At 37.2% G+C, this 21,014-nt stretch overlaps 1 protein-coding gene across 1 annotated transcript in view; it reads right to left on the minus strand.

The window, feature by feature from the left end:
- The window catches only part of DCBLD2 (discoidin, CUB and LCCL domain containing 2), a 47,372-nt gene that overhangs the window by 14,927 nt on the left and 11,431 nt on the right, over window positions 1-21,014 (minus strand). The window contains exons 2-7 of the mRNA XM_050893499.1: window positions 13,598-13,825; window positions 9,103-9,240; window positions 7,825-7,876; window positions 6,381-6,453; window positions 3,069-3,202; window positions 2,342-2,382 (exon numbers count right to left, since the gene is read on the minus strand). Of these exons, the coding sequence (XP_050749456.1) occupies window positions 2,342-2,382; window positions 3,069-3,202; window positions 6,381-6,453; window positions 7,825-7,876; window positions 9,103-9,240; window positions 13,598-13,825 (666 nt within the window). The remainder of the gene's footprint in view (window positions 1-2,341; window positions 2,383-3,068; window positions 3,203-6,380; window positions 6,454-7,824; window positions 7,877-9,102; window positions 9,241-13,597; window positions 13,826-21,014) is intronic.

Raw genomic sequence — 21,014 nt, forward strand, 5'->3', positions numbered from 1 at the left:
TGGTTGATGCAGGAATGGGAAACAGACTACTTGATCATTCGTTCCTTTTCTGTGTCTATGTAACTTCTTGTTTTTTAAACCCACTTCAGTATGACAATGTTAATTCAAACAATACACCAAAGCATGTAGGAAGCCATGTCATAATCCTGGCCTTGAGCTCAAACACATCCTTGAAATTAGTTATATTTTTTTGTCACCATTCTTACTAGAAGTTTCTTCCCGTGTTGCATCCTGCTGATGGCTAAAAAGCATGTCCTAAATTCCTGGCTAAATTTCCTTGTGGCTAGTTAATATCCATTTGCTCTTTGCTAAAATCTTGTCCTGTAGTGCCAACAGTTTTCCCCTCTCACACATGTATTCCCCAGACACATCAGTAGAGAGCAATCTTTGCCTTCAGTCAGCCAGCCTGAACAACCCAGCCTCGTTTCCCTCTTGCTGTGAGCTCCCCCTCTCCGGGCAGGTCCCCTTCAGCCCTCCTCAGCACCAACGTTGGGTGCTCATCCCTCAAGGGAGGCACAGCTGGCAGAGCCCACGTGCAACTGGACCCCAGACAAGGCCTTGCCAATGTCTTGTGCAATGGCATTAACAGTTTGTTGTCTCTACTGGACGTACTTCACCTGCTACAGCACAGGATCACACTAGCACTTCACTAACCAGATCCTTTCCTTCATCTGTCATTTCCATCTAACATGCTGCCCGTTTGAAGCAGAAATGCCTCAGTCTCTACGAACCCGACCTTATACTTTTTGCTCTGTGATTCTTCAATTAATTTCCATTACTCAAGTCTCAAAGTCAGCCAGGTCTTCCTGTACAAGTACTTGCATCTTCCTCTGCACTGACCAGACCTCTAGCATTAATAACACACTCCTCTATTTTGTATCAAGTCATGAAACCAACTATTACAGAAGAATGACACTAGTAACTTCACCACAGTCTGATTAACCTCATTTGAGCATACTACGGAGTCCTCTTTTTCCTTCAGCTAATTCCTAGGCCACCCAACTACATACATTTTAATCTAGACCTGCATCTTGTCTCTAGCTTATTCAATAATTTCTCAAATGTGTCACTGAAATCCAGATAGTTCAGCATTTTGTCCTATCTCTTCATACTTCGAGGCCATTTAATTACTTTCATATACACTATCAGATCACATTTTGAAAGACCAAAAACCCCAACAAACCCTGCCTCGATCACTGTGTTTAATATTCTCCATGCATAAGGTCACCAGACATGCAATTCCTTCTTCCAACTCTTGCAGAGGTTTGGGAGAGAAGTTATTTGAATATTATGTGGATTCTATTTTCTGATTTTTGCTTGTTTGTATACATTTCCATCTCCAAACACTCCTGCCCATCAGATTCTTGCCTTTATATCCCCATTCAGCACCACTTTTATTTATATATTACAAAAAGTATTTGTTTACTTTTGAGCAGTATGTGTATGATTCCCCCCTTTTTTGTTTTTAACTTTACCCCTATGGAAAACAGATGTAATGCTTTTGTTAGGGTTGGGGGTTTTTTTATATTGTTATTAAAACAGTTAAAGAGACTAAGGAAAGGCCACTGTGTTCACAATACTTCCAACATCCATTCAAAGATGGCATTTAAAGTGACTTACAGAAAAGCTAGCCTCCATTTAGAAAACTACAGCTAATTTATTTGAAAAACAGGTAATTGATAGAAGGTAAAAACATGCAAAGCAGTAAAGCTTTAAAAAGGGGCAACACTTGTTATACCAATCAGCAACCTGGTACACATTTACAAAACAAAACATGGCAGCCAAGAAGGAACACAACTTACACACAGAGCAAGGCCCAAGAGATGCCCTTCCAGAGCAAGAGAGACAAGTAATTCATCAGGAGGGAAAAAAGTAAAAGGGGGTGGAGAAAGTTCAGGAATCATTTTGGGATTTCTCCTAGCTTTCTTAGCAGGCAACAAGGAAAGTGTAAGCACTAAACCTGGAAAAAACCTAGAATGCACAGTTGTTATAAATAAAGAGCAACTCTTAAGTGCCCAGCTCTGCTTCAGCGGTGTGTTTAAAGTATGGGAGTCAAGTCACTTTAAACCAGCCTATAATAGAGGAACATAACCTGAAAGAATCTCTTTCTGCACATAAGCAAGGCTTACTTTATACATCACCATATCTATAAATGTAGTGATGATTAATCATCAAAATGAAATAGTAAAACAATCGAAAAATATACATTACTGAGGAATGCAGTTAAAAAAAAAAAGTCTAACTAGAACAAAAAAATAAGAAAGAAAATACCTGCACACTTGTTTCTACTCACAAAATTTGTATGAAAGTATCAACATGTAATATATGTGATAATGCTTACCGCTCGTCTTAAATGTGAAGAGACTTGTAGATAACGGTCCCCTGCAGAGAACAAAAGAAGATGTTTTTTGCAGTAGTCAGCGAGGAAAATTGAAACAAACTGTCTTCAATTTATTTTTCTTGTCTCACTGCTTGCCACTGAAACCTATGCACATATGCCTAAACAAGCACTTCACAATTGAAGTAACACTTCTTGTCACCAAGTTGCAGCGCTTTCAGTACAAACACCTTTTCAACTGAAATCTAGTCCAGAGATACTATCGGAATTAAAGGCTTTCAAACAAACATCTGCCCAGCAAAACGCACGACTTCATTAAAATGCTTCCCTTTTAAATTAAGCTAATCATAATAACAAGAATCAATCTCCTCTGTGTGCTTTCATTGCTGGGACTTCTGAGATAAAATGACAAGTTACACTCTTCTCCCTGCAACTAAAAAGTTGCTGTTAAATTATTATTTTTCCACAGACCATTAGGAATTTATGGTCATACCATGCATTTTGGAAGATAAAACCTCCTCGTAGAATTTGGAAAATTAATCTTTATGGTCTAGAGGTTAAAGATATCCGGTAAAACAATCACACTGTAGCAAAAGAGCATTGTGAGAACCTCACAGAAGAGAACCTGTCCATGGAACACATAGCTCCACTAGCTGAAATTAATCCTGCGATGAGACACTACCAAGATCTAAGGTGCCAAAGATAAGGAGAACACAGGAAGTACACTTACACTTTTGAGGTGACATTGTTAGCCAGGGAGCCTTCATAGTACGGAATGCCCTTGCTGATTACAACGTTAATTTGGCCACCCAGAGTATTTGACACAACGCCTGCATGAACACCAGCCATACAAAGTGATGACGACTTGAAAAAGGGGGGAGAAAGAAAAATTTAATACTACATTGCAAATAAATTAAATACTACACCATATATTGTAAATGCTACATTGTCCAGTTACAGTCTTTGTTGTTATTATTACATTAAGATACTGTTCTTATTTAACTGTTACCTCTGTTATTTAGAAACCATTCATCTTCGGTTTATTATGGAATTTATAAAAACACAAAAAGAAGGTCCTACATTTCACTGCATCCTCACCCAGATGTATTTGGAATGTAACTCTTGTAATTAAATAAGCTCAAACAAACAGCAAGGTGAATCAGTCTGAAAAAGCCAGACAGCCAGACTTTCAGCCTATAATAAATCTATTATGTTAGACAACAGAAGTTGAATACATAAATACATAGGAAACCTTTTAATAGAAAGCACATTGAAAGTATGTTTATTCATTTTCTCACAATTAAGGAGAGACACACTGCAGATTTTGTAGCTTTTAGCCGATGGGTTCTATTTTTTATTTTAACTCATGGTTAAACATGGTTTAACCATCCAGCACTCTGACCCATATAAATCCACAGTAATACGTGAATACAATTCGTTCTAAAGAAGCCGATTACCTAGGTTGTACAGGTCAACGGAGATCAGTTACGCAAAAAGTTTTTGCAGGACATCCTGTTCTTTCCTTCTCTCCCTGGATGACTGTTAGCCCAGATTCACGAACAAATGCCACAGTGACACTTCCATTTCCCCGGCTCGCAGGCTAGCTGTGCCATAGAGAGCACGACTGACTCACTACACCAAGTCCTTCGGGCACAGCACAGAGTGAGCAGAGCAAGACGCCCTCTGTCCCCTGCACCAAAACTAGCCCAGGAGATCGTCTCCAGCTGGGAAGCAAACTGTTCCAGGCCAAAGGGGCCTGACCAAGAAACATCCTAGTGCTCAGGACCAGAGAGCCAATCCAGTTCCAAAAAAACCTTAGCAGCACTGGCTTTGCACCTGTCCACATGCACCAAGGTTTGTGGAGGATTACCGGCTATGTACAGTGCAACAGGCATAGACAGCTATTCTCAGGCGTTCCTGCAATGTGCAGCACTAGGGTATGCACAGACACGTTGCAATTCTGCAGCCCCTCGCTCTTATCCAATGAGACTGAGATCAACGTGAATTTCAGAAGATCAAGTGGGCCCACGCTGTCTGTGAAGGACCACCTGGGTATCTCCCAATATACCTTCCAGAAACCATATTTAGCTTGTTACTACCAGTGTGGTATCCCAGTGCGGACTTGCCCAAGTCGATAAACAACAGATGATGACTGCAGATTTTTATTTACTGTTAACAGTTGCTCCCCCAAACAAAGTCCACTGCTAGCCGTTGCTCCTGGACACATTTGCTGCACTGCTCTGCCAACCAGTCCACTGGGTGCTATACAGCCTCACCACAATTCTTTAAGAAGGAATCAGCAAGTCCTTTCCAGAGAAGGAAGACTTCATGGATGATTTTCTTTCTCACATTATTTTAAAAACAAAACAACTTTCTCCATTGTAGCTTCTTTAGAAATAATCACATGGTGCAGCAGGCCAAGATGCCCCTATATCTCAAGCTCACTGGCAAAAAAACCCGCTCACTAAGACTTTTCCAAACATAATTCTCCTCAGTATATTCACACATTAAAACTCTAACCCTATTCCCCATCCCAAAAGCTTTCTAAATAAATGTAACTATGTCTCGCTCATGCATGCAGCTCCCCTTTCCTTTCCTACTTTCCCTTGAAAGTAAGAGCATGGGATTCTGCAATAGATGCAGCTCTCTCCTGCCTGCTCACCAGAAGACATCAGCAATGAGCACTCCAAGTCCTCAAGGACTGTGGACATTAGGGTCACACACAAAAGAATCAAGATTTAGGCTATTTTTTAACGCAGCAAGCAGCTGCTGATCATTTGAAAGAGAAGTATGATAAATCTCTACCTGAAACTTTGTCTAAAGTGCTGGACAATTTGACTTCTTTCCACACAGCTTGACTTCTGGGAAATTCTCTGCCTTTTATTCAGAGCAATAAAGTATGCAAAAAGAAAGTCACAGGGCATTTATTCCCTAAAGTTTCCTTTTTCCTCCACAGAAGAGTTTTTCCAGATTTTGGGAAAAAAAACCCTCCCAACAAGCAGAACTCCTACTGATGCTGCAAATACGTTAGGCAGAGAATCAACTTCATCTTGTTACTAGCTACAAAAATTACCTGGCAGCCGTTTAGTGAGGGCTCACTGTGGACCAGAACATACAACACAGTTACGCTGTGGTGACATTTTTACATACGGGTAATTATTTAAGCAGGTAGCCTAGGATTTACAGATATTTGAGAAAAGAAAATCAGAGGCACACTTTAGGTTCATATTTAATATTAAAATCTGTGCTCACTAACATTTTAAAATTGTCTTTCCTCTGTGCTAGATCTAATGGTTTATTAAAAGAGTATTTTAAGATAAACAATGAGATTTAATGTAACTTTTGACTAGATTGCTAGCAAAATTATAATCACTTAAAAATAAACAAAGCAAACACCCTCCAGTCCTATGGCAGTATGCTAATTCAGTTACAAAAGCTTACATCAGAAAAAGAGCGTATAGGTTTTTGTAAGTAAAAATGTAGTACTTACATTCTAAGTAAAGAGTACATTATTAAAGATTTTCATTTCCAGTTTATAAAACTACTAATGTTACAGTATTAACTCTGTATTGCAAATGGTTTTATAGCTGCTGAGCATAGACAGTATTTCATCTCTCATGTTGTCATAAAAAATTACAACCGAGACTCTCTGTTTAGAGATGCATTACAGTGTCAAAACCAAGAGGACACCATTAAAAGAACTGGTTCTCTCTTTATGAATCTGAATTTCCCAACCTGAGAAAGCCAACAAAACCAAAACAGGAAGTAGAAAACAATATTTTGATTGATCCACCCTTCTCAGCAGGCCTTACCAAAAATGTTTGAGTCTCTACCACACTACTTCACTTCTTGGAGATGGCAACATCTGAAGCACCAGCCATTTAGCAGCTATGCAAAAAAATGAGTACCATGCTATTGACTTTAGGAGGTACAAATTCCAGAACCCAGGCAGCAGAACTAATGTGAACAACTATAGCTGAATTGTAATTATGCAGTGCGCATTTTACCAAAATTCACGTGAGCCCACGGTATTTTTACTTACATCTCTGTATCCATGGGGAACAGTGCCTGAAATATCAGCAAAAGGAATCACACATCCAGCTGGACAATACTTACTGGGAGAGAACAAAATATCAAGTCAAGATACATATTCAACTACAACTCTTATAACGTTATAAAATTGTCACTATGTTTTTAATTTACAATACACTGTTATCATTCATATATCACTATTTAAGGATATATCCTAATTGAAGACTTATCAAATCAGACAAAAAAAATACTCAGGAAGAGAAGTACACAACAGGAGAACAAACATTTGAAAAAGTTTAAAAAAAGATTCTCAGCTGAAACTTCAGTTCCAGTCTCAATATAATAAATTAATAAAGCCAGCATTTTATAATATAAATACTGCATGACTTCTGTAAATTGAAAGTCATATAAGTATCAATATTAAGGAATTTTATTTTATAAACTAGAGACCTGCATATCTATTTGTTTTGCATCCTTAAATAATACATCTGAAAAGTAATGCTATTTTATAATAGCTGCTGGCAATGCTTTGATCATAAAAAACTGTCCAAATTCAGTTAATACCACTAGCTCATGAAAAGCAAGAGGCAAGACATCTGCATCTCTGATGCCAGCCCGTGTTCATGTTCTAGTGCCATTTCATACTGCACATACAAAAACTATTAAATCTTCAAGATTTAACAGTGAACTAGAGTAAACTATTAACATTTTCACTGCAGTTCAACAACAGTTGAAGCACCTTTGCAGGTACCACAAAAATAGTAGGATTCAGAGACTTCAACACATGTTGAGTAAGGTCAGAACCTACAATTAGAGCCCTATTTTGTAACTTGGGAAAATGAAAGAGAAATGCAAAGGTTGCACTTTGAAACGTTTCATGATGCCAGGACTGAAGTTCTCCAAAAAGTAAGTTTATGTGCTTCACAATAGTCTGCAGCTTTAAACACTGTCCTTGCTTTAGATGGAAATGGAGGAGAAAAGAGGGAAATGACATGTTTCCCCCATCAGAAGGTACAGCATTTTATGTCTCCACAGAACCTCATTAATTCACACAAAACTGAAATGGGTTTGTAATTTTTAACACATTTCATAGTTTAGTGCTCCTTAGATAACTGTAATATGAATTTCAGTATTTAAGGTGTATACCTGCTATAATACGTGTTTATAAAAGCAACGTTCTTTCTACGGGAATGAGATATTAGCTCCTATGTGTTAGTGCAAATTAACGAGGTTCTACTGTATACTGCACGTAAATAACAAAAATGGGAGAGAGACAGAGATGAAAGAGGAGCGCAAATGTCAAAATTATTCAGCTCTAACCCTAATTAGTTTGTTTCTTACGTTCTCTGGACAGCCAATTTTCAAGCTGCATCAAGCATAAGTAACAGAGCGAAGTAGAAACACTAAAATTACTTCATTAAAGAGATGGGGGAAACAGGTAAAATCAGTCTTACTTGAATTCTGGTTCGGAAAAGTGACTTGCATTGTCTAAACAGGTAATTAGGTCTGGAAAGAAAAAATGTTAGGTCAAGAGGATGATAAAAACAACAAGTTTGAGTATGCTTTTTAAAGTGCACAAAAATATACGTTTGAGCCTCTGTGGCTTAACCAAAAGTCTCAGAATGAAAAAACACATTCCTACTAAATTTTCTTGCAACAGATTTTGTATTACAGTAGAACCTTGATAATTTGCCTGAGTAACTGGGAAATCCACTGAGAATGTAACATAGACAAGAAGAGAAACACTACAAACATTCATTTTTTGTGCAGCTTAATTTTAATTTATAGCTACACTTCAGAGAACCTGACATAATTCAGAAACACAAACATACACTCTTTTCACAAAGTTAAATTAATAAGCTAGCTAAACAGGCCTGTGTTTTCACCATTTAACAGTCCCACAGTACTGAAACCAGGCAGCACAGGGAACAAACATTAGAGTGCCATGTTACTGGCATCCATAACTGACATGTCAAATTTTATACTCAGTCTGCTGTGTATCAGCACGTACAGTCCAAAATACAGAGAGGAAAGTATCAGAAAACCCACAAAATACAAATTAAAATTGAAAACTCTTTATCTGGTCTTTTTAGAATTACTTCTAGAAAGGGTTTTCTCAAGCCTTTTGCCTTGTGAAGCAGTTGCTGGCAATCCTTCATTTCCTTGTGGACCATGTATGTCACTCACCATTACAATGAGTGGAAGGAGATGCAAAACAAATACAGCAGCGTCCTTTAGAGGCTAGAATAACCAAAAACATGGAAAAAACAAGAAATGGCAAAACACCTAAAAAGTAGTCAGCAGATTATATAATTAAAGAGTTGAGGGAGTATAAGAAACTGTTACTGAAACAAAATTTTCCACAAGGTTGGTCTGTATAAAATACATACCGTTTGATAAAAAAATTTTTTTATCTGCCATCTTGATTACTACCTGAAAAAATGCATTTCGTTCTTTATCCGAAGCAGCTCTTTCATTCCTAACAGGTAACTGTGATTCTTGCCCTGCTATCCATGGTAAGCTTTGGTATCATTTCTTTAAAACTACAGTAACTTAAATAGTAACTGAACAGTTCAATTTCCTAAGCAGAAGTATCAGGAAGACTGTATTAAAAGTCTTCATTTTTAGAAGTTAATTTGTGAGAATGCAGGAATAAATAAATCAGTTCTGTGTTTTCACTAGGCAGCTCTAATTTTACCAGCACAGAAAAATTACCAAATAATTATAAATACCTGATTTGTCAGTGGTTGAATAAGCTGCAAGAAATCCACGTCCAGAAGTGTGTGTTCCACTCATGAACTGTACTGTGACTTCATTACTTTTTGAAGTAATTAAACCATCCATTTGAAAGCCAAACCCACAGTATTTTCCTATCAAGAGAAGGGGGAGAACAGACATGGACCAAAACCAACATATGTAATAAGCATCTTTTTCATTTGCAGTGTACGCTCACATTACTTCTGGTGTATATTCAAAAACAAATACATGTGCATGACACTAAATAATGTAGTCAGTGTCCATTTAAAGCAAATGGCAGAGTATGGGTATCACATTTATTTTGCCACCGTCAACAGGTGAGAGTCTCTCATACCCTTAACGCAAATAAATGTGACCTTATCCCATTCACCTCTAGCCATGCATAACCCTCACAGTCAGTTCTTCAAAGACCATGAGAAATCTGTCAAGGAAAAGGATCAAGTTAGGGCAACGAGAATCATCTACAGAAGCAAATGAGAAAAAAGCCCTTCTCTTCCCTCAGCTGTTGGGGCACTTCTTCCCTGTCGACTATTTCATGCTTTCCGACAATAAATACTCTTAATTTTGGACAACAGGAGGCATGATTCACTGCACTTCAGCATTAACATACAAGCGTATGTGAGTACCATTAATATAAATTGCCAGTTGGTTCACTTTCTGTTTTGCTGCACCTATAAACCTAAGAGAGGTCCTGCATCTGGATACTTCTCTTGGCATCCAAAATGACCAAAATTAATACATTTTAAACTGAGATGCTGGAGTCTGCAGATATTGACAATATTTGCCCTATGAAGTCCTAGAATTACTACCAAATGACATTACCCGGATGAATGGCTGTTAAACAGACCCAAGTCAATAAGGAATTCTCCAGTCCTACTAACTAGAAACTTTAATAAAATACTGATCCGTTTATTAACCTGTTAAGAAAAAAAAAGTCTTCTGTTCTATAGGCTCCCTTGATCATTCAATGTTGTAAACCATTCACAACCCTATTTAAGATTCTGCAGTGGATAACTGAAGTGGATAATCACCAGCAGCAAATGACACTGCATATGTTTCAGTTTACCATTCATTTATTTGCTTTCTTGATAATAAGTATGTTATCATATCATAAAATAGCAAAACAAGAAGCCAGACTCTCTTATCAACTAAAGGCAAATTACCATACTGAAGTAGAGGGAGTGGAATAACACTAACCTGCAGGAATAGTTCTTAACAAATATAATACCAAACAAATATAACACAAATACAATGTGTATGTCAAATTCCTTCAAAAAGTGAACTGCACTCTCAAACACTAATAAAATTTTAAAAAATTAGAAATACAAATTCCTATCATTATTCAGAGCTTTCTAAATGTTGCTTATTCAGATATTTTTTGAACAAAGCAAGGATATTTTCTAATGAAAAAAAGAAAATAGATTTTGCAATACTTTAATGAAATTTATAATATTATACAAATATAACTTTACCTCAAATTCACTACTTAAACTGGTTATCAGCAAGAGTTACAAAGAAGTAAGTTCCCTTTTACCAAGGCTCCACATTGACCCTATGTTTTGCTCTAAGTGATGTTTCAATGATTAATTGCATTCATTATGATGAACTGCATCATTTTTCCAACTACCATTTTTCTTTTCCTTTTTTTCTTTTGCTTTCAGCCACTGGATCTTGTTACATGATTGACCAGCATGAGACTCCTCTCAGGGTAGGTCAGACTGTCCTCAAGACACCATTTATCATCTTCTTTGGGCAAATACACAGGGCAAGACATTTAAATCTAGCTTGGATAAACTATCCAGTGCTGTTTGCACCATGGAGATACAGCCTTCGACAAACTGTAGACTGATGCACCTTATGGTTCATGGCAAGACATACTTTTGAGACTACAAATCATTTTTCTAACTCTTCCCTGGCCTCTTGCCAGATTTTTAGCAATCTTTTTAAAAAGCAGGCATTAGAAATGGACAAAACATGATTGCTGTGATGCCTGTCAATGGTATGTGCAGAAGATGTATTACTACTATTTTGTCTGTACTTACGCATTGAAGGACCCCAAGTGCTTTTGTACAGCAACATTACAGCAGGAGAGGGAATTCCCACAGTAGCTTACATTCTCTGCTCCTATAGATCTGGGCTTACATTGTATGTATTAAATCAGTACATCTGACCGTAGACATACAGTGATTGGACTGTGATGAAATCTAATACAGAACACCTCTAGATCTTACTTAAACTAGAGACAAACTTAACACCAAGGATTTGAATCTTCTTTTGATTTATTGATATTCAAAAGGCTTGGAATGAGAACTAGCCCTTAAAGGCTTCATTAGAAACCACCTCCGTTTATCAATTAACTAACCCACTAACAATTCATTTTTTAATCTAATCAGCTGATTTTTAAGTCATTTTGGGTTAAAGTAGGTATCATTGAATTTCAGATTTTATGTAATACAAGTATTTTAATGTTAGACCATGTCAGTAGTCTTGAATGGAAAAACTCTGGATAAATCCAGATTTCTTCCAAACAAATTCAGATCACTGTTTAATCTCTCCAGTGTTTGTTGCTTCAAACATGAACATTCAAGGACCTGCATCATCTGTATCTGCCACTGTTAATATCACTGTTTGTTCTGTGACTTAATTTATTAAGAGCAGAACAACACACACATTTGCTCAACATACTGTGCTACTACACCAGCTGGGAACAGCTGAAAGTCAAGAGAAACAAATGAAGTAGAAAATTTGCTTGAACCCATTAAGTCACTTGTAAAAGTGAATAATAGACTTATCAGAACTGGACGTTCCTTGCCATTTAAGGACTTCAGCATTTCCTATTTTAGACTGAGTCTGGCTCAACGGCTCCAAGCACATACTTATTTTGACACATGCTTACCTATGTAACAGTTGGAAAAGAGGGTTAACAAAGCTAACATTCCACTAGCCTCTTTATAAGAAGACTCAGTTTAGTGGGATCAGCATTTAAGTTGCACAAAAACAATCTTGGTGAAGTAAATCTCTCTTTCTCTCTCTCTCCCCCCAGATTAATTTTATTTTCTTTCCTAAAGCTTTAATCTGCACAATAACAACTAATTTTAGTGAAGGAAGAATGACAATTCATTTTGAGTTTTATGCAAAGTAACCACAAGGGTCTTAAAACCCTACATATACCTTGATGTAGATGATAATTTCACACTGTTATTTGAAAGAAACCCTGCTGTAGTCATGAAATTCAATTTGTCCTCTTAAAGAGGACAAAAATTAAATTATGGACATTATCAGAAGATGGGGGATATTTGAACTACACAACTTTTGAAGCCTGACATCCTTTAATGCCACCAAGATGAGCAGCTCAAATCAGAGCTATTCCATATAAAAAGAAAGGCACTTCGGGGGGGGGGGGGGGGGGGAAGAGAGCGCGAGATCTTTTTTTTTCCCCCACTTTTTTTTTTTTTAAATGAAGATCCTCATAGTTTTGCAATTCCCTCTCCACTGCTTACAAGAACTTTGCAAGCTACTGGGAAATGTCTGAGAAAAAAAAACATTACAGTGGAGTTTCCTTTGAGAATTTGAAGAATCAAAGATTATTATAGGATCTGTGTTGCACTTAGCATCTAGTCATTGTATGCACGAACAAAATGTAGGATGTTCTGCTATCATTATTACTCATCATTTTTTCAGTACATTTTTAGGATATAGGAATTGTGTCAAGAAGACAGACATTTAAATACGCTTTAATAACAGTAAACAAAATGCAATTACTTAAGAATAATTACATTAAGAATACTCTGACATTCCAAACAGAGAGTTCATCTGCTGAGCAACAATGGTAAGCATACTTGAAATGAGCATGTTACCAGAGAAAGAGACAATCAGACTGCTGTTTTCTTTACCACTTTTATTTTTATATAGTTACAGTTGCACCTGTACTCCCTTCCTGTACTGAAGACCTGTACAGCATACAGGAGAATCTTTCCTTAGCTGTGCTTTCTAGCAGTAGTATCACTAGTAAATTTAGTAAAACTGGTCCCTGATGGCTGTTTTTCTACTGTGGTGAGGTACACACAGCACTCCTCAAAGTTTTGCAGGGTTTCCTTGATATGAAGCTCAGGAAAAACACAACTCTGATTACAGAATTACTAAAATTCCTTTCTTCACCTTATTTGAGATTCCTGTAAATAATAAACACTTCCTTCTTTTCATCACTTCTCATAAGACTCAAAATCCAGACTGTACAAAGCAGTGTATGATGTATTCAGGCAAGGTCTTACCCTGCCCAATATCCAACTGAATTGTAACAGTTTTCTAGGGCTGTAAAAAAGAACTTAAATAATACCATACCTCTAGTAGCTACTCTATGGTCAGAGAAGGTAAACAAGGAGAAATTTAAAAAGTAATGAAAGTACCAACAGTATATCCAAGTTCCATATAAGACAATAGCTTTCAAATACCAATAATAAAAGCTCCTACCTATCTCTGTCCTGGTGGGGCCAATCCCATTGTGAACTCTTAAATAACTGGAATGACAAGAATCTGAGTCATCAATATCAAAATCACCAAATTTGAGCTGAACTCGCTGCCCAGGCTTTACACGAATTTCCCATTCACAAACTGTGCTATTGGGAGAGGTCTGTGGGTAGTTTATCGAAGCAAGAGTTCCACTTTCAGGGCCCAGAATGGTATGTCCACATCCATCACCTACAAAAGAACAAAAAAAGATCAGCTACGTGCCGCATTCATCTTCAAAGCTTCACTGGTGATTTAGTCACCCTGGGTTTTAGCAGTGGTATAAGATTTGTTGAGTTTTTAACCATACTAATCATGTTGCAAGACAACTCCAAGGTAAGTCGCATGCAGATGAAACAGCAATTGTGAGAAAATACCATTCAACTAATGTTGCCTCATGTTTAGTTTCTCATCATAGGGGACTAGAGAGCTGCTACAACTTCCTCAATGAGATAAAAATTCATCCACAATGACTTAAAAAATTACACAGACAGTACAGAAAGTGTCCTTGCTATTTCATGTTCCCTCAACACCTATGTGCACGAGAAAACTGGTTCTGAAAAGGAGGGAGAAACCCGCCAATAAAACAAGACCACATCAGTTTTACTATTGTTACTGTATTCACACCATGATGAAAACAACAGAAGTGGAGAGACAATGGACAGCAAATACTCTATTGAAAATAACTGCCAGGTCTGACCACCATCAAACGGCTAGTGCATTGTTTTCTACTGTACCACAATTTGAATGCTGTAATTAATTCTTATAGCTCTTAAGAGAACATGCTTAATTTTTCTGGATTTGTACAACAAATTAAATTGTAAGTCCAACCTGGAGCCCTCTACCTAACATTTGAGTATTAATTTTAAACAGCAGTAACAATACTAAAGAAGACTTGTTTAACAAGTGGAAAAAAAATAGCACAAATTATGTATTCTCAAGATCAAATTATAAAGAGCAAACTGATAAATCTATTTACTCAACAGCTAGACATGAATTTCCGCCAGTATGTAGTACAAGGAGTGTAAGAATTTGTGTGTTGCTTTGGAAATAAGAATGTTCTTTACGTAAGATCCACCATCACTGGCTCTTTATAAATTACTGTATCAAGATGAAACAAAGTATTCCTGAGCACAAGGACAACATCCAGCAAAATTAACATTTGCAATAATGTAAGCCCCACAAAATAAGCCTCATAACATCTCTGATTTATTTTTGTTAGCACTGGAGCCTGAAAAGCCTATTTACTGAATTCAGTCCCATGAAATTAGTAGGCCAGGAACAGCATTATCATTTCAAGATTTGACACTAGAAGGTCCACAGATCTTTTGAAAGAGATCTGTACATGTTATCCTAAAAGCAATCAGGACCTTTCAGGATCTTGAACAAAGTAATGTAAGCAAAAATAGCAAAGACAAAAATCAGGTTAGATATGCTGCTAAAAAATGTTTTCAACACCACTCCAAATACATTTATTATCTGTAGGTCCATTTTACCCTTCAAAATTCATGCCTGTGTATACAGTTCATACCAAGTGATTACGAGAGATTTAACATTACATCAAGATTTCACACTCTAGAAATTCACAATGGTCAACATCATTTGTCTTGACAGATGTTTGTTTTGACAGCTAAAAGTGTCAGTCTGAAAGTGTTTCATATTACACACTAATATGTGCATTTCTTCTACTAAACATGAAAAGGTAAGCTAAGCTTTAGGGACAAAAATTGTACACATATTTAAGAATTTTAACTAAATTTCAAAATTCTTAAATGTATTTCATGCAAGATTGAATGGAAAAGTAAGTCCAATGCACTGAAGTGACGTGGGAAAAATAAACTGTGGTACTTAACTAGGTCTGCTTAATCTGTTCACAAAAGCACCTAATTTCTAGTAACAAAACCTATTCTCTTTATAATCTGAGCACATTGAAAGATAGCTGCATGTTCTAAAAGCTAAAGTGCTGCTGGTATATACAGAATCACAAACAGATGCAAACTGCAGCTTTTTTTCTTGCTAGCAGTCCTGACTCAAAATGATGCATCTTCTTTGGAAAAGGTAACTCGAATATCTGCTTCAGTAAAATCAAAAGTTCTATTTGTAAAGCTGTTGTTTAGCCATGTTTTTCTTCATCCAATTTTAGCAATTCGCTTTAAAACACTTTGTTCCATCCCATGACAAATATTATTTCCATTTGGGTGACAGCTGATAAATTACTTTCCTAAATCACTGTTGTTCTAATATGAGACACAATTGTCCAATGTTACAAACATTGGTAACTTAAACCGTATGTTTTGTGTATCATTTTAATCCTAGTTCCTTTCCAAAGGCATGTTATAAACCTATGAGTAAGTGAAAGATTTTATCATTCAAAACCTGTATGGCCTTGGTTTATTAGTTAGTAAACATTTCAATGTCAGATTCCTTATTAGTCACAATACGCTCAACAGTCAAGAAAAATACTGATTCCTTTGCTAGTAAACTGGCTTTTTGCAAGCAAGTACTCACGTAGATTACAAAATACATGGAACTTACTATATTAACAACAATAAAACCAACAAATATATACTAGGTCTGTATTCATGGTGATATTTGTGACTAGTATTTCAAAACTCTTTATACTGCAGATATATAAAATTAATTTTCAACATAAGCAGCAGCCAGTTTTATGTTATGTCCTAAATAAAAACAATGAGCCCATTAACCAGTTCTGTGCTTTTCCTATCCTGTGACAGGGATAAGCAACTGTTTACTCATTTACAGTTTGAAAATATTATGCAGATACACTAATACAGTTGCCTTTTGAACATGAAATCATAGTAGCTTTCACCTGTACGGGCAGATACATTGTTCTGAGTGTGTTTTAAGGAAAATAAAAATGATCGCACGATCTAGAATATTTGGTAGTTATTTCTCATTCCAATGGGCCTGTTATTGCAATGCAATAACAAAACCACACAAATGCTATTTCTTACCACCAGGAAAACCAATAGTGCACGATTATGTATCTTTGATTCTTCCCCACACTTTCGCATCTTAAGCCTATGCTGCCGGAAGTCAAAGACAAAGGAGAGCTTGGGTCTCTTCTTTGACGCAAACTGTACTTAAACAGTAAATTTCTCCAGTTAAAAGTAGAAAAGATCATGCCTAACATTCATTTAAAGAACCCTCTTCATTAGTTTGCTGTTCAGCTGTCTGAAGCATGAAAGAATACCGCACTGTGTTTCTATGATGATCAGGGCACACCATTCTGATGAGAAAAGCAAAAGAACTCCAAAAACACTCTTACACGTTTAGGTAATAAAATGCAAATAAAGTATTTTAAAAAGACATTGAGACTTTTCTTTTAAAGACACACCACTAAAATGTCAAATTTCCCCTTCTAGCTTGGAACAATCAGTCTTGTTTCCAGTGGTTAGATAGAAAAACTTTCTAATCTTTCTCACACAATTTAATGGAAATGCAAATCTCAAATCTCCCTTTTGTTGTAGGCTTTCTTGAAAACACGTGAGGAAAAATACTCCTCTAATCTATCCATAATAAAGAACCTGCTGTCAAATCATACCAGAAAGGAATGTAAAGGAAAAAAAGTTGTGCTGAACTGCATCTACACCATCATCTTACTATGAAGCCAATTTTTAAAAGTAGCTTATTCTGACTGGACATTTTAGATCTCATTTTGTTGTGTGTTTCACTTAGGTTAGTGATAGCAGAAGTGCCAGACACTCCATGCCTGAAGAATTTAAAGATTACCATTGCATGTCCAGCATGCAATATACAGTCTGCCATGGGCAGCAGCATCATTCAGGAGCTATCTGGAAATTTCTAAAAATCACATTCCCAGTGAAACTTGCAGAACAATGAAACCTCATTTTATTTTACTGGTACTATAAAAGGGTAGTTCTTGAGCCTTTCTATGTAAGTGGTGCTTCATCATTTCTGCCAAAGTTGTATAAATACCACCGATCAACTCCAGAGACACGTATATACATCCTGTATCAGGGGCGCAATCTGCAATACTCAGCAATTTCTCCAAGAAAAAGAGAAAGTATAATCCTTTGCACCACAGCCATATATATAGGAGCATTAGCGAATTAATGACTTCCAAATGAATGAAGTAAGTGCCACAGAATCTTTTGCTTCTGTTAATCTGTGTGCATGCAAGTGGAGTATCCAAGAACACATAAAAGAGACAGACATCAGTTTCTAAATCAATTATTCCTAAATGGGCTGACAACTTCTGTTGTCAGTACGCAGCTGAACGAGTCTCTTGCTTTCTTTCAGCCCTGTCACACAATAGACCTGCTGCGCTTGCAGAATAGATCAAGCTCTTCACAGAAGCACCAGACCATTTTCACATACACATTACACCTGACATTTGCTGGAAGGTCTGCAGATGTGCACTGAATTTCATGTGTCCTGAGGACCATGTTCACAGCAAACATGAATAAGCTCGGCTCTTCACCAAAACGTGTGTTAGAAACATGGGCGCCTCTTAAGAAGCCGGTAGAGGAAAGCAGACTGCTGTCGTCAGGAGAACCATTCATCTCTTCTGCAGGCGCCTTCGAATGCAGTCTGGATGAATTATCCTGACAGATTACATATGACCCCCAGGCTACGGCACGTTGATGTCTGATGCAATCATGCAGATGATTTAAAACAATTTCTCATACCCAAGTTCTTTACATCAACAAAATACAGAACTTGAACCAACACAAACATACCAAAATGCATTGGATAAGAAGAAAATGTGAAATTTAATAAAATGAGAGGATACTGCACATGCAGGAGTTGGTGCTAAGTACTCTATTAATATCCACAAAAAAGATTAATTATTCTTTATAGTTGTTGAAGTCAATTAATCAGAACTTTTTCCCCGAGATTGGCTGCTGTTAGTGACTGCTAATCTTGTTCTCACTACCAAATCATGTTAAAAATTAATCTTTAAGACTAGAGAATGCTTTCCCATTCCTTACTTGGAGAAGAAAGAATGATAAAATAAAGACATCAGACAGTTTAAGGTCAGTCTATAAGGCATAACTGACACATATCAAAACACCAATCTCAATTTTAACATGTGGCACTGCCTTTTGAACACACTCAATTTAACCAGTGGGTTTCCTGAGAAGATTTTACATATATAAGCTATGATTTTCTGTAAGTTTGTGACTACATACAGGATGTAATTAAATCTTTCTTAACTAAGCAAAGGTAGAACCAAATCAATTAGATTCATGTAAATAAAAAGTTATTTTAAAGCATTCATTTTAACTCCAAATACACAACTCTTTCTGATTCAAGGCACTACTGTAATTTTTCCTCTTCTGTTTAGCTCCTGTGCTCTGCATTTCCCTGCTTTTTATCAGTGTGCCACTAAAAGACACTACATCTACTTTTTGCTTTTCTCAGTGTGGGCAAGAAAGTTTACACAACCAACAAAACAGTTCCATGAATAAGAAACACTGAGGAATTCAGACCACAGAGACATCAAATACTAAATAGCTTTTTCAGGTATTTTCAAATGCCCTTATTTGTGTCCTCCAAACTCATTGCTGTTTCCACCAAAATCCACAGAACTATGTTCTTCAGGAAGGAATGTGCTCCTCTGTCAGAATTAATCTTCTTAACAAGCCAACAAGCACACAGTCCACCTTCATCTTTATGCCATTTATTTGCCTCTATAACACACTGGTTTGAGCATTTCATCCCATTACAGATGTTTCACAACATAAAATACCCCACACTTCCACAAGTGAGGCCATAGCTCAGTAAACACTTGAAGGCACTTTAAATCAGTGCAGCCACAGACAAAAGCAAGCCTTGTCTGCCTCTCGCTTTTGGCCACTTGTTCTCACACCCTTCCTGGTACTGGAGGTAAACACTTCTGCAGCCACATGACAAACCAGACCAGGGACTTCAGATAAAAATAGCTGTTAGTTTTAACCTAGAGCAATCCCATAATTTATTTTAGTGTGCACATGCAGCAGCGCCTTCCCTGACAGAGGGATAGGACAGTGTGAGAGTAGGGAAACACCAGCAACTGCTTCTTCCACCAGCACTGCCAGCCTGTGTTTGCATTTTAAACAATCTTGAATCCCAACCAGAAATGTAGAAACCATCCCTTCCCCTAGGAAGACCAGTCACACAAGAGTGGCACACTGGCTTCAGGAACCAAGCTGGCTGAAGACGAACCAGTGCCCCTACCCATTCCCACAGCACAGTGTTAGATTTCAGCCAACTCGCCTCTCTGAGGCAGCTCATTGTGCAACTGCCAGGGGTAGGGCAAGGAAAGGAGGGCAGGTAGGATTACGGTTGTCTCAGCTTGGATTGATTTACTTGCTGTAGAGCACCCTTCGAAGGATAATGAAATTACGGGTTGAGGTTTAACAAAGATAGGAATAGGACAAAAGGTAAAGCACAATAAGCATTTTGCCTTTCAAACTGTTGGCAGCTCAGGGTTGGGGTGGGGAGACAGAAGCCGATTCTTGCTCTTATAGCAAAAGTACAAAATTTAAGATGCCATTACAACAAAATTTTACTGTTTTCATTTACAATGCTAGCCACATGCTGGGCTAGTGATAATTAGCACTTTATTATTTTCATCTGTACACACAGCTTTTCAATCATAATCTCTGGAAATGCAGTCTTAGTTTTCAGCCACTGAATTTTACACAAAAGAGTAACACTTAGCCTTGCTAAATTTAACATCCAAAATACAGTAACATTTTAAAACAAATTATCTCAAATTATTAAATCGTCAGAGCAGGTAAGACATTTGCTTCCTCTGCTATCATGTACTAACCAAACTGACTACTTCAAAAGAACAGAAAAGAAAGATCAGCTGTGTAAGACTGCGTTGCAGAGCTTTTGCTTACAGATGTCAGGGAAATTATGTGAATAAGTCCCCAGGGACAGCTATGACTTGCTTAAACAGTATGCAGGCAAAAGCAGCCTACAAAGACAGGCCAGCCATAGCGAAAAGTGATTTACATGAGGACTCTGTAAGAGGGCTCTGCGTTCAATGACACATAATGCAGAAGCCCTCCTGATCTACTGCCCATGCTGAATCATAGTGACAGCTCATGTTATATGTTGTCTTTTGTCCTGCACATGCAGCTTGCCCGCTTCCCAAGACATACCATTTACTTAGTAATATGCACCAAAACTTTCATAAAAATAAACACTGTTGTGCTTCAGTGCTATGCAGCAGAAACACAGCTGATGAAGGAAATGAAAAATAACACACAGATAGTCACGCAAAACTCTATGAGACTAAGTAGTAGCCATGGTCAGAATAGGCTTCAAATCTCTTGTAAGGTCTTCAAACTCCTCACCACACCAGGACCAAATGAAATTTCACAAGTCTTACATATGTCAACAA

Source organism: Gymnogyps californianus, chromosome 1 (genome assembly GCF_018139145.2).
Source record: "Gymnogyps californianus isolate 813 chromosome 1, ASM1813914v2, whole genome shotgun sequence".
Classification (NCBI taxonomy): Eukaryota; Metazoa; Chordata; class Aves; order Accipitriformes; family Cathartidae; genus Gymnogyps; species Gymnogyps californianus.